The sequence below is a fragment of the Oncorhynchus kisutch genome, linkage group LG19, assembly GCF_002021735.2.
Source record: "Oncorhynchus kisutch isolate 150728-3 linkage group LG19, Okis_V2, whole genome shotgun sequence".
Lineage (NCBI taxonomy): Eukaryota > Metazoa > Chordata > Actinopteri > Salmoniformes > Salmonidae > Oncorhynchus > Oncorhynchus kisutch.
In genome coordinates, this window is record NC_034192.2 from 24,088,375 (window position 1) to 24,103,019 (window position 14,645).

The window sequence follows — 14,645 nt, forward strand, 5'->3', positions numbered from 1 at the left end:
AGTGCTCTCGATGTTGCAGCTGTAGGACCTTCTGAGGATCTCAGGACCCATGTCAAATCTTTTTAGTTTCCTGAGGGGGAATAGGCTTTGTTGTGCCCTCTTCACGACTGTCTTGGTGTGTTTGGACCATTCTCGTTTGTTGTTGATATGGACACAGAGGAACTTGAAGCTCTCAACCTGCTCCACTACAGCCCCGTCGATGAGAATGGGTGCGTGCTCGGTCTTCCTTTTCCTGTAGTCCACAATCATCTCCTTAGTCTTGGCTATGTTGAGTGATAGGTTGTTATTCTGGCACCACATGGCCAGGTCCCTGACCTCCTCCCTATAGGCTGTCTCGTCGTTGTCTGTGATCAGGCCTACCACTGTTGTGTCGTCTGCAAACTTAGTGATGGTTCTAGAGTCGTGCCTGGCAATGCTAACTACCCTCACCACCTGGGGGCAGCCCGTCAGGAAGTCCAGGATCCAGTTGCAGAGGGAGGTGTTTAGTCCCATGATTCCTTAGCTTAGAGATGAGCTTTGAGGGTACTATGGTGTTGAACGCTTCATTGAATTTCAATGAATAGCATTCTCACATAAGTGTTCCTTTTGTCCAGGTGTGAAAGGGCAGTGTGGAGTGCAACATAGATTGCATCATCTGTGGATCTGTTTGGGCGGTATGCAAATTGGAGGGGGTCAGGGGTTTCTGGGATGATGGTGTTGATGTGAGCCATTACCAACCTTTCAAAGCACTTCATGGCTACGGACGTGAGTGCTACGAGTCGGTAGTCATTTAGGCAGGTTTACTTTGTGTTCTTGGGCACTATGGTGGTCTGCTTGAAACATGTTGGTATTACTGACTCAATCAGGGACATGTTGAATGTCAGTGAAGACACCTGCCAGTTAGTCAGCACATGCCCGGAGCACACGTCCTGGTAATCCGTCTGGCCCCGCAACCTTGTATGTTGACCTGTTTAAAGGTCTTACTCACGTCGGCTACTGAGAGCGTGATCACACAAACGTCCGGAACAGCTGATGCTCTCATGCATGCCTCAGTGTTGCTTGCCTCGAAGCGAGCATAGAAGTGAATTAGCTCGTCTGGTAGGCTCGTGTCACTGGGCAGCTCACATCTAGTGGAAGGCATAGGAACTGCAAATTGAGTCCTAAGTCAATGGATACTGTAATGGTATTGAATAGAAAACTACAAAACAAAAAAAAAACTCACAGAAAAATCAGGGTATATACGCAGAGTCAGGGTATATGCAACAGTATGGGCCGCCTGGCTCGTTGCGAACTAATTTGACAGAATTTTACGTAATTATGACATAACATTGAAGGTTGTGTAATGTAACAGGAATATTTAGACACCCGTTAGATAAAATACGGAATGGTTCCATATTACACTGAAATAATAAACGTTTTGTTTTCGAAATGATAGTTTCCGGATTCGACCATATTAATGACAAAAGGCTCATATTTCTGTGTGTTATTATGTTATACTTAAGTCTATGATTTGATATTTGATAGATCAGTCTGACTGAGCGATGGTAGGCAGCAGCAGGCTCGTAAGCATTCAATCAAACAGCACTTTTGTGCATTTTGCCAGCAGCTCTTGACAATTCTTCAAGCATTGAGCTGTTTATGACTTCAGGCCTATCAACTCCCGAGATTAGGCTGGTGTAACCGATGTGAAATGGCTAGCTAGTTAGCGGGGTGCGCACTAATAGCGTTTCAAACGTCACTCGCTCTGAGACTTGGGAGTAGTTGTTCCCCTTGCTCTGCAAGGGCCGCGGATTTTGTGGAGCGATGGGTAACGAAGCTTCGAGGGTGGTTGTTGTCGATGTGTTCCTGGTTCAAGCTCAGGTAGGGGCGAGGAGAGGGACAAAAGCTATACTGTTACACTGGCAATACTAAAGTGCCTATAAAAACATCCAATAGTCAAATGTATATGAAATACAAATGGTATAGAGAGAAAGAGTCCTATAAATACTATATTAACTACAACCTAAAACCTCTTACCTTGGAATATTGAAGTCTCATGTTAAAAGGAACCACCAGCTTTCATATGTTCTCATGTTCTGAGCAAGGAAATTAAACGTTAGCTTTTTTACATGGCACATAGTCATTTTACTTTCTTCTCACCTTATTTTAACCAAATTTAACATGTTTCATTATTTATTTGAGGCTAAATGGATTTTTATTGATGTATTATATTAAGTTGAAATAAGTGTTCATTCAGTATTGTTGTAATTGTCATTATTACAAATAAATAAAGAATATTAAAAAAATCTGCTTTTATGGTCATCCAATAATCGGTGTCGGCGCTGAAAAATCATAATCGGTCGACCTCAGGTACAAATAACGCAAAAAAGCATAGCACAATTGGTTGGGCGCCCGTAAAACTGCTACAATTTCATCATATGTTAAGTTTGCTGAAAATAAACGCAGTTGACAGTGAGAGGACATTTCTTTTTTGCTGAGTTTACATGATTCCATTTGTGTTATTTCCAATTGTTGATGTCTTCACTATTCTACAATGTAGAAAATAGTAAAAATAAAGAAAAACCCTGGAATGAGTAGGTGTTTCCAAATTTTTGACTGGTACTGTAATATATTGTTTGAGTATATTGTGTTTGTTGTATTATTAAAAACAGTTGTGGGAAGCACATCACCCAGAAAAACAGCTACATTCCTCCAAAAATAAGTCCCCAATGAATACTTTAAATTTCCTGAACGGCACCAGAACATTAAGAATCACCTAGCTTGTTGGAGACCCTAGGAACCTCAAAAGTTAACCAATCCTGTGAACGGGTTGGATAACTCAGGTGTCTACTTAAACAGCAAAGTTAGATAAGACGGAAGTTTGTGAAGTAGAGCCTTGTCAGCAGAATGGGAGCAATGTAGAGGTCTACGGGTCTTTAGCGAAGTCCAGCAAACCTTTTAATACAGGATGCAGTGTTGAGAATCAAAACTGTCACCTATAACAAAACTAAGGGCACTGCAGTAGATGGCTTCCAAAAGTTAAGAGAATTATCAGCTCGACTTCGACAAATAATAATCACCATAATTAAGAACAGATGAAGGTTGACTGTTTAATCTGCTACCTACTGATTAAATAAAGGCATGATCTGTTTCTGAAGAAAAAGCCAACTTTAAATCTTAGCTTCTTTACCAGGTCATCTATGTTTTTTAAACATCAATCCATACGTATTTATAGGAAGGGAACACGCACAGACTGTGACACATTTTTCAGGATGTCATCAACATAATTGGGGAAAAACATAGAGAATGACAATTTTTTATATTTTTTACAAGAGAGCCCTGTCTACATTACAATAAAAGCAGAATAATAAAACAATATAATGCAGCAAACAATAAACCAAAGCAATCACATTCATCTACATAGAGGTCCTCAATCAACAAGGTCTGCCCTGAAAAAGCATGACTTTTTTGTCAGAAAAAGGAGACTTAAACTTCTTAGGCCTGCAATCCCGTTAACGGGATCGATATGACAACAGCCAGTGAAAGTGCAGGGCGCGAAATTCAAAACAACAGAAATCTCATAATAAAAATTCCTCAAACATACATGTATCTTATACTGTTTTAAATGTAAATTTGTGGTTAATCCAACCACAGTGTCCAATTTAAAATAGGCTTTACAGCGAAAGCACCACAAACGATTATGTTAGGTCACCACCAACTGACAGAAAAACACAGCCAAAGAGAGTCACAAAAAGCACAAATAGAGATCTAGTTAATCACTAACCTTTGATGATCTTCATCAGATGACACTCATAGGACTTCATGTTACACAATACATGTATGTTTTGTTTGATGAAGTTCATATTTATATAAAAAATCTCAGTATACATTGGCGCGTTATGTTCACTAGATCCAAAAACATGCAGTGATATTGCAGAGAGCCACATCATTTTACAGAAATACTCATTATAAATGTCGATGAAAATACAATTGTTAGATATGGAAATATAGATATACCTCTCCTTAATGCAACCGCTGTGTCAGATTTCAAAAAAACTTTACGGAAAAAGCAAAGCATGCAGTAATCTGAGAACGGCACTCAGAATTATTTTTTTATCCGCCATGTTGGAGTCAACCGAAATCAGAAATAACATTATGAATATTCCCTTACCTTTGATGATCTTCATCAGAATGCACTCCAAGGAATCCTAGTTCCACAATAAATGTTTGATTTGTTCAATAATGTCCATTATTTATGTCCAAGTAGCTAGTTTTGTTAGGGCGTTTAGAACACAAATCCAAACGCTCATTCATGTTTAGCCGAAACGTCGGACAAAAACTTCAAAAAGTTATATTACAGGTATAGAATCAATCTTTAGGATGTTTTTTATCATAAATCTTCAATTACGTTCCAACCTGAGAATTCCTTTGTCTGTAGAAATGCCATGGAACGCAGGTCGCTATCATGTGAAATGCGCATGACCAGAACCTGTCTCTCTGCCAGACCACTGACTCAAAAAGTTCTCAACCGGCCCCACATCACAGTAGAAGCCTCATTCAAGTTTCTAAAGACGGTTGACATCTAGTGGATGCCTTAGGAAGTGCAACATATCCAATATCACACTGTGTATTCGATAGGGGCTGGGTTGAACATCAACCAACCTCAGGTTTCCCACTTCCTGTTTGTATTTCTTCTCAGGTTTTTGCCTGCCATATGAGTTATGTTATACTCACAGACATCATTCAAACAGTTTTAGACACTTCAGAGTGTTTTCTGTCCAATACTAATATGCATATATTAGCAACTGGGACTGAGGAGCAGGCCGTTTACTCTGGGCACCTCTGGGCACCTTTCATCCAAGCTACTCAATACTGCCCCTGAGGCATAAGAAGTTAATGGTCCAAGCCTATTCCCCCTCGGGAGACTGATAAGATTTGGCATGGGTCCTCAGATCCTCAAAAAGTTATACAGCTGCACCATCGAGAGTGCCAAACGCAAGACACTACAGAGGGTCGTGCGTACGGCCCAGTACATCACTGGGCCAAGCTTCCTGCCATCCAGGACCTCTACCAGGCGGTGTCAGAGGAAGGCCTTAAATATTGTCAAAAACTCCAGCCACCCTGATCATAGACTGTTGTCTCTGCTTCCGCATGGCAAGTGGTACCGGAGCGCCAAGTTTAGCTCCAAAGGGCTTCTTAAAAGTTTCTACCCCCATAAGACTCCTGAATAGCTAATCAAATGGCTACCCAGACTATTGGCATTGTCCCCCCCCCCCACCCCACCCCCTCTTTTACGCTGCTGCTACTCTGTTTATTATCTATGCATAGTCACTTTAATTCTACCTACATGTATATATTACCTCGACTAACCAATTTGTTTTTATTTTTACTTAACACATATTTTTCTTAACTGCATTGTTGGTTAAACTTGGCACCACACGTCCCGCACCTCCCCCCACTGCTCAACTGACACAGTAGCACACAGAACGCAAGAAATATTCTTAGAAATATTTAACCTCCACACATTAACAAGTCCAATAGCTCAAATGAAAGATAAACACCTTGTTCATCTAGCCACCAAGTCAGATTTCTAAAATGTTTTACGGCGAAAACATAGCACATATTTATGTCAAACCACCACCAAAGATAGGCTAATTTACATAGCCATTTTGTAGAACAATAGATGCAACCACAAAAGCAGGATTAAAAGTAAAATAATTCACTAACCTTTTGAAAGTCTTCATCAGATGACAGGAATAGGACATGTTATACAGTACATTTATGTTTTTTTCAATAATATGCTAATTATATCCATAAATCACGGTTTACATAGAAGGTCATGGCTAAAAAATGCTACAACAATGCCTGGAGAATTTATGGTAACTCTGCCAGATAACAGAAATACACATCATAAACGTTGACTAAATATACATGTTCTACATATACTTAGAAAGATACACTTCTTCTTAATAAAACAGCTGTGTTACATTTATTTTTAACTTTACAGATTTCGTTCACTAGGCTATAATGTGAGTCGGCGCTCAGGAATTAGCATTTTGGCTCCTCCACAGAAACCCAAATTTAACACATAAATGTTCCCTTACCTTTGCTGTTCTTCCATCAGAAGACCTGGAAGGGTTTATACTTACCAAAAACAGCTTTAGTTTTGAAGTCTGTGTCTTTCGGTTATCAAACACGACATATTTCGGTTGAAATGCAGCCAAAAAGTAAAGTTAGTTCGCACCAAAACGTCGAAATTACATATTATATGTCGACTAAACTTGTCAAACTTGGTTCAGAACACAGCGTTAGCATGCTATATAGCTTCACCGCAATTCTCAGGACAAAGAGAAACACACGCATCGTTTAATCAATCTTGAAAGAAAGACAGCACAGGCGCAGATTGCGCGTGAGAGTAACCTGTATTCTCGCGCGACCGAAAGGATTCGGCCCGTCATTAATCTCGTGAACGCACGATTCACACAATGAGAAGCCCCATTGAAAGCGGACACCGCGCTGAAGGCATAGGAAGTGTTCCCAGGACCGTAGGTGCTTGGGAAGGGTGGGGGCGATGACGTCAAAGTTGGGCCAACTTTTTGGATGACAAGAGAGAGTTTGGGAGAATGAGTGCCCTGAGAGTTCTGCTTTACTTACAGACATAATTTAAACGGTTTTAGAAGCTTTAGAGTGTTTTCTATTCAATAATATTTATTATATGCATATATTAGCAATTTTTTACAGATTTTTTTTCTGTTTACTATGGGCACGCATTTCACCAACGGGGTTTAAGGGCTTGTAAGTAAGCATGTAAGTTCTACACCTGTTATTTTCGGCGTATGTGACAAATACAATTTGATTTTATTTGGTCAGTGCGGATGTTGCCTGTAATCCATGGCTTCTGGTTGGGATATGTACGTACGTTCACTGTGGGGACGATATCGTTGATGCACTTATTAATGAAACCCGTGACTGCTGTGGTAAACTCCTCAATGACTTGTATTAGGGTTAGGAACTGGAATTCCTACTTTAAGACAGTTAAGGTCATAATCCCTTTTAGATTTAAAGGATTCGGAATTGTTATGTAAAGCAGGCAATTGCCACACAAATTAATTGGGCCTAATTCTGGCATTATAGGCCACTGCACTAAGGCCTCTATGCTTAGCACTCAGCATTAAGGACATAGATTGGGGGTAAGGCCCTGCGTTAAACTAGCATTTTGTCCAGGCCGGAGGTGTACTTATACATCAAGCTGCCTCACACTACAGAAACAGGAGATATATTCCTGCCCTATGGGCTGTTTTGGCTTGGACAAGGCTACTTCCCCTAGGCTATTTGTTATGACAGGTTGCCTATTTTGAATGCACTGGGTGAGGTAAGAGCTGATACAGGTGCAGGTGTCCCAGACAAGGATAGAGAGAGAGATTTAACTTAATTCCATTGACTTATGTGCTAAAAATAAACAGTAAAACGTTCGCTTCAGCACATTTTACAACATAAATCCTTCTCATACACATAATGACACAATCTCAGAAAGCTGGTAGCCAAATGTCTCTATTGCCTCCTCACCATGATGTAGGATGACTGACCGCTTAAAATCACTCGTAGTGAGCAGTTTGGGCAGTAAAGGTAGAGAACCCCCATTTTGGGTTTGTCGGTGCTGACCATAAGGACCTGGGTATGGTGCAGGGGAAAGTGGGGTTTGGGTTTGAAACCCATTAGTCTGTGGATGAGGTGGCGGTTTCGGGGCGAGTGTAGGAAGAGGCCGATAAGGTGATGGAGAAGGAGATCGTGGTAATGGTGACTGATACGGTGATCCATCCGGATCTTGAACCTCCGTGTCTGACTCATCTTGAACTCCTCCTGATCCGGACCTGGATCTTGAACCTGTGGCTCCCCCTCTGTCTCCTCACTGGCAGAGGAGAATGACAACATGACAGGTTGTGATGCTCTGCCTGCTCCTGTAAGCCCCTCCTCACGCTGTTGAAGAGGGCCATGAGCTCTATGGTGGGGGTCAGGCACAACCCTTTGTGGTTGTTGCTCTGGGTCAGGTTCAGGGCTTTCCTGTTGGTTCCTTTCTATGAAGGCTGATATCATCCGAGCATCCTCCAGATCCCTTTCAGCTTGCAGTAAGACGTCACTGTCTTTCTAGACGTTTGGCTATGGTTTCATGTGCTTCAAATGCTTGTCATGTTTGAGTGTCCAAATGCCTACACTCTTCATTCATCAGTGTCCTCTATGATTTGGTGTTTGACCTCCTCTAGTTCAAGGAGCGTCATACACTTCCTGAGAGCAGCAGCTTGAGTTACTCAGGGCCTCTGATGGGACTCCACCCCATCCTCTGAGATGACTGGTATGAAGAGTGGCCCTCCATACTCATTGAATGAGATGAGTTAGTGGAACTTAGAGATTTAACAGAACATTGCTTTGATCCCCCATTGTGCCTCTTCCATGAAGTGTCTACCAGAGACTGGTGAAATAGCAGGCCTTCATGTGTTGGGGCCTCCATCGGCTCTAAGGAAGAGCGCTTGGATGGAGAGTGTTGAGCCAGATATCTGCTGTGGTTGTTTGAATATTTTCTTCTGAGATCGGGTTATGTGGGGGTAAACCTCATTGTCTCTCAAATGCGTCGAGGGCCCCATCCAGCTATTTCCACCCAAAACCGGCTTCTCTTTAGGCATAGCTCAGGTGCAGGTGTCCCGGTTACAGGACAAAGATAGGGAGAGAGAATTTAGGTTGTGTTTTAGAGTTTGAACTCCCATTTATTTAATCCCTTTAAATCATCCACAGGGTATTGGACACACAGATAACATAAATAAAATTGATAATGCTGGAGAGGTTCTTTACAACTGACTGAATTGTTCGTCACTGAACTAAAAGACAAAGGAACTCAGGTATTTAACAAAGGAAATTGGTTGAAGGTGTGCACCGAGCATAGAGATGTATTGAGATCTATAGTGCCCAAAAGCCTGTAAAACATGGGAAACGCTATTTAAGGACTGATACGTAGTGATTTCTACACATCTCTATGGCTTAGAGGCACCTGCATTCAAAGGGACAGTTAACAAAAAGTGTGAGAAAAATGTGAGCCTTTTCCACACTATTAGTTCTAGATTCCTTGTTCTGTGCCACAAGTGAACTGGTTGTGTTGTGGACCAACACTGACCACGTCATCACCCTTCTATGGCACCTCTGGGACATTAAGCAACCTTCTACGCACCCAAATCCTGTGTGTGTGCGCGACCGCTCACATGCATTTGTGCATGAATGCATGAGTGATTGTGTTATAGTTAGGAAGGTCTGTTTTGTATCCATTCACTCCCCTCTTTCTATCTCACTGATAGCCGTCACTGATTGATGACAAATATTTACATTCAAGCAGCTGAAGATATGTGAAAAATGTCTGTCTAGTTCAGAGAGGTACAGTATGTGTTGCAGATGCTATAATCTTCTCTTTTACTGCTCCAGTTGGTTCACTGTACATGTTCAAAACTGTCACTGGAAATAAGACGTGTGTGTTCTATGCACTGTGTCTATAAATGGGTTATTACAGTATGTTGTGTGTATGGTGGATTTTCATGAAACTTGGAGTATTTATCACACATTATCATAAATCCTATTTTATTAGTGTGTGCATAGAATGTATTCATTGATTAATTGTGTGTGTGTGTGTGTGTTCCAGTGGAGTGCAGTGATAATGTGTATATGGAGCGGTCAGGGGTGCTTTCCAGTTCCGACTTCCCCAACCCCTACCCCAAAAGCTCTGACTGTCTGTACCACATTGAGCTGGAAGATGGATTCCTGCTCAGCCTGGAGTTTGATGACACCTTCGACATTGAGGACCACCCTGACGTCACCTGTCCCTACGACTATGTCAAGGTTTTTTTTTTATTTACTTTTATTTGTATTCAACCTTTATTTAAAGGGAGTCATATTGAGATCCATGTCTTTTTTCCAAATGAGCCCTGTAATACAATACACATATTAAATATGAAATGTATCAATAAATAATAATAGTAATAACAATAGTAATAATAATAATAGCAATAACAATCAGTTTCCCAATTTCCCTCCCCAACAAGACAATAAAAGTTTAAAACACTCCTCTGTGAACAGGTCACTCAGCAATGCCTTAAGTGACCGGAAGGCACTAGGAAATGTAATCTGTGTCCTGAAATTCGTTCCATGTATGTGGTGCGTACAAACTAAAAGGACATTTTACCTAGATCAGTAGCAACAAAAGGAATTTCAAGAATTAGCCATTCCTGGGAGCGAGTGAGGTATTTTGTTCTTCTGTATGTTAGAAGCCGTGTAAATGAACAGAAGGTAACAGATGTCTCCAAGTGGCCACACACCTCTCCAAAGTGTGCACAGTTCCTAAGTAATTTCAATGCACTTTTATGACTCAAGGAAAGAGCTTTCAACTATTAGGTGCTTTTTTTTTAGCTCTCTTGCTATGCCTTTAAGGAACTGAATCGAGCACACTTGTAGTGTGTTGTTTGGAACACAACCCTCCATCCCCACTGTTTGATTTTATACAATCCAAAAACTTTCCATTACAAATCTCAAACTGCATCAGGTGGGCATCATTTGAAGTCTAACTTTATTGGCAACATGACTATCTAAGTTAGGGATGGGCAACTGGTTGCCTGTGGGCTGCCACCCATGTGTGGATCAATTTCCCCAAAATATATTTTTTTAATATTGAAATAATGGAACTAAGTCGGACTCTCAACCTTCTGTTGAGAGTTAGAATAGTCTTTTTTTATGTGGTTGTGCATCAGATAGTCACTCAATTAGCCCATGTCAGTAAAAAATTCTTAGACTGCTAAGTTAGTCAATTGGCCATCAATCTAAACATGTATTAATCATGGTCAAATTACCCACCGGCGGGCCCCCATTGATTTTGTTTGTCACTCTCACACAGATATCTTATTAAAATCTGCTAATATTTATCTCCACCCTATGGCAAAACGTGTAGAATTGCAGCAAGCTTGCTTTAAAACTGCAATATATTCTCTACGCCTCCTGGAAAAATGTGTAGAACTGCAGGAAATTAACTCTAAATCTTTAATTAACTTTTTTTTTAATTGCATAGGGCCCCCAAAAGGCTAGGGCAGGCTCTGACTGGGTATGGATGTGGGTACACAGACCAGTGGGCCACTGCAGCCCCTCATAATGAGTTCTGAGTTTTGTTGGCCCCAACCCCATCCAAATTGCCCATCCCTGCTCTAAAACTTATTTTGTTTATCTTTGTGGTCAAGAGGGGGGCCGCTAAAATGTTTTGCTGGCAAGATGATTTTGCTTAGGGCCACCAAAAGGCTAGGGCCGGCTCTGACTGCATGTGTGGGTATGGATGTGGGTACGCAGACGCGCAAGCCAATGGGGCCCATAATCATTTTTTTGTGGTTCTCACCGCCATCAAAGTTGCCCATTCCTGAGCCAATTATAAAATACAATCTTACTTTCACAAGGCACTTCAGAGAAATACACTTTTGGTAGTGCTTTTGGTTTGCCAAGAATGGAGTTTTCCACTGTTAATTTACTTCACCATAGTGGCGAACATTCTGTTCAGAACAACCCGGGGTATGATGCAATGTCATCCCTGCAACTGTGAAATAGCGATCATGAATGTCGATGGGCCTACTGTAAATGACATGCATTTTGTTATATGGAAAAGTAAAGGGCACTTTGGACTCAAAGCTGTATTTATTTTAATCCTTGACATCTCATCTATCAGAACACATTGCATGCTCTTAATTTAGAGCTTGCCCCTCACAGGTTAGCGGTTTTCGTCATAAATCCTGTTCTGGAGGCAGCTCTGCCTCGAAGGTAGAATTATGTGATTGGTTGACTCAATGGTGATGGCTGAGCTTACATTTCAAACAGTCTGCATGCTCTGGGAGGACATTTGACACAAATGAGAGAACACGGTGAGTGAGCATTTATAAGTGATTTATTGCATATTATGATTATGTTTTTATAGATAATTGTATATCTCATTTGAAAGTTGTTTCTATTCTAATCTCACAAATAAAGTGAAATTTTATATCTTGTTCACTAACTGACTTCCCTAGCTGGTGGTGGTAAGATTTGTTAGCTAGCAAACTGGCTAGGTGCTATTAGTATAGTAGAATAGTATAGTATTGTTGCTGTATTCTGATTATAGCAACCTGTTTGCTAACATAGCCATATCATTAGCTAGCAATCTAGCTGGCTAATTGGGGAAACCACATCTAACAATGTTCTGTTTCGCAAGAAAAGGGTAACTATGTTTTTTTTTTCAATATGGAAAACAGCCGAACTAGCTATGCTAGGGCGAGTAAAATGGTCAGAGTGAGGTGTTCTCTCATTTGTGTCTGGAAGTAGCTAGAAAGCTAGCCAACGTTAACCAGTTAGCTTGGGTGCTTGACTGTCGTTGTAAGGTCAGAATGCTCACATCAACCCTACTTCTCGGCCAAAGCATCCAGTGTTCGCTCTGAATTTCCCCGAGAGTGAAACACTATGAATTTCCTAACTAACAATCTGACAACGCTCTGAATTTACGAACGCCCAGAGAGCACATTGAACGCACTCCAGATTGAATTTACAAACGCATCCGAAGTCGTAAGATCTCCAACTAGGAATTTTTTATGCTTGCAAAATGTTGCATAGCAACAGCATCAACTTTCGGTAGACAGGCGTAGCACTAGTATGCTCCACTGAAAGTATACCGTTCATTTACAGTATACTAAAATGAACTAATAGTATGTAGCACCAGTATGGGTGTTCAAAAACAGCTAAAGACTGTGTACCAGAAGATGCTAGTGGGAGGAGCTACAGGAGGACGGCTCATTGTAATGACTGGAATGAAATGAATGGAACCATCTCAAACATATAGAAAGTAGGTGTATGTCGCACGTCACTACTTCACAGGAGCAGCATTTGAACGTAAACATGACATTTTTTATCAAAATGCAGAAATACCTTATGGAACGTGTTAACTTTTATGTGCCTTAACAATCTTGTATTCCATCAATAAATACGACTACAATTGTTAAATTATGAGGCTAGTTTGTTTAGCCACGGAAAAAGTTTGGAACCTTCCCACTAGCTGAGATAATGGATGGGTTGGACATGCCGGGATATGAGTTTGGATTGGTCGGCCATGTAGCGTGCGTCTGTCTGTAAAGTGAGCGCTGTTTTTGAAAGATATAACGTTATCCATCAAGAACTACAAACATTTTGCTACTTTTAACAACATTGATGTCCTGAATTTAGCAGGCGCTATTGACAGATCAGTTGGAAAAAGTGATGGGCTACTTTCTGCACATGCCACAGTCAGTGTGAATGGTAGTGACTACACACAATGCTGGCTTAACAAGATGTAACTACAAACAAAACAGAGTTAAATGGTTACAGTCACGGTCATCCATGTAAGATACATTTCAGACAAGTTTATAATTTTGTCAGAAAGTCATTTTTATTGCAAGGTACTGTTAGTAGGCTAGCAAACTTTAGCTTGCTGGCTCGCTAGCTAACTCATACTACTACCAATACAATCATTGTCACAGCTGTAGTATGAATCTGCAGGTAGCTAAAGCTAACATACTAGGTTCAATGTTAGCTAACATTGAACCTAGTATGTTAGCTTTAGCTACCTGCAGATTCATACTACAGCTGTGACAATGATTGTATCGGTAGTAGTATGAGTTGGGATTATGCCAGTTCATTGTTGAGCTAGCTAGCTACCTAGCTACAAGGCTAAACAAAGTCTCCACTCTGGCCGGATTATTACATGGCCCATCAAATTAGCCAGGTGTGTCTGGGGGTGATTACAGCCAACTCGAGAGAGCATGATTACGCCTTGTTCTTTTTTTTCAGTCATCTTAAATCAGGATGCAAAACTGACCTTGGATCATTAACTCTGGGACTACTACATCTCTCTCTGTATTTCAATGTAAAGCATCTCTTTAATAATACTTCCTGTTGATCTGACCAAGTGACATCTCACCTATGATCATGCTGTGCCCTCTGTGTCAGCCAGTTCAGATGTGGGAGGGGTTCACCAGAACAGCTGATATATCCTAGAGGATTTAGGGAGAAGGGGGAGAGGGATGAAGTGAAGAGAGACTTATTGTGTGAGTGTGGTCTCACATGGTGTCCACTCTAAGTGGCTACAGAGTACTTTATGCTGGAAAACAGACACATGAGGACAAACAATAGAAGATCATGTCAATAGAAGATACTGTATGTGACGCAGACACCTATCGGAGTGTACCTGAAACACTTAAATATATAGGGCTATGTGTCTCACCACTTGGTTATTGCAAGGCTAACCCCCAGGGAAATCATGACTTGACAGAACAGATATTCCAGTGAAAATGGCTGTGTTTGTGGTGTAAATCTGAAAATTAGCAGGTGACATTGAAGTTTTTTTTTATTAATGCATGTGAGACAGGTTCCATGTAAAAAAAAAAAAGACAGGCATAGATGGAGAAAAAGAACACAACAGTTTAATTACCTCTGGTTATGGACACTTGCCAGCAATAAAGTTTCCACGGCCTGTTCCTGGGACAGTGAACATCTGTCAATATCTTCATTTTCGACCCCTTGATCAGCTCGCTCTCTGAAAGTAAAGAAAACAGCGTATTTTTTATAGATATGAAAACAATAACTGAGATATGACCATTCAATCTAAAGCAGCAGAT

At 40.9% G+C, this 14,645-nt stretch overlaps 1 protein-coding gene across 2 annotated transcripts in view; it reads left to right on the forward strand.

Annotated features, from left to right (window-relative positions):
• masp1 (MBL associated serine protease 1) overlaps positions 1-14,645 on the forward strand; it is a 69,796-nt gene that overhangs the window by 13,821 nt on the left and 41,330 nt on the right. For both annotated transcript variants that reach the window (XM_031797879.1, XM_020452282.2), the window contains one exon: positions 9,638-9,834. In XM_031797879.1, coding sequence (XP_031653739.1) covers positions 9,638-9,834 — 197 coding nt within the window. The remainder of the gene's footprint in view (positions 1-9,637; positions 9,835-14,645) is intronic.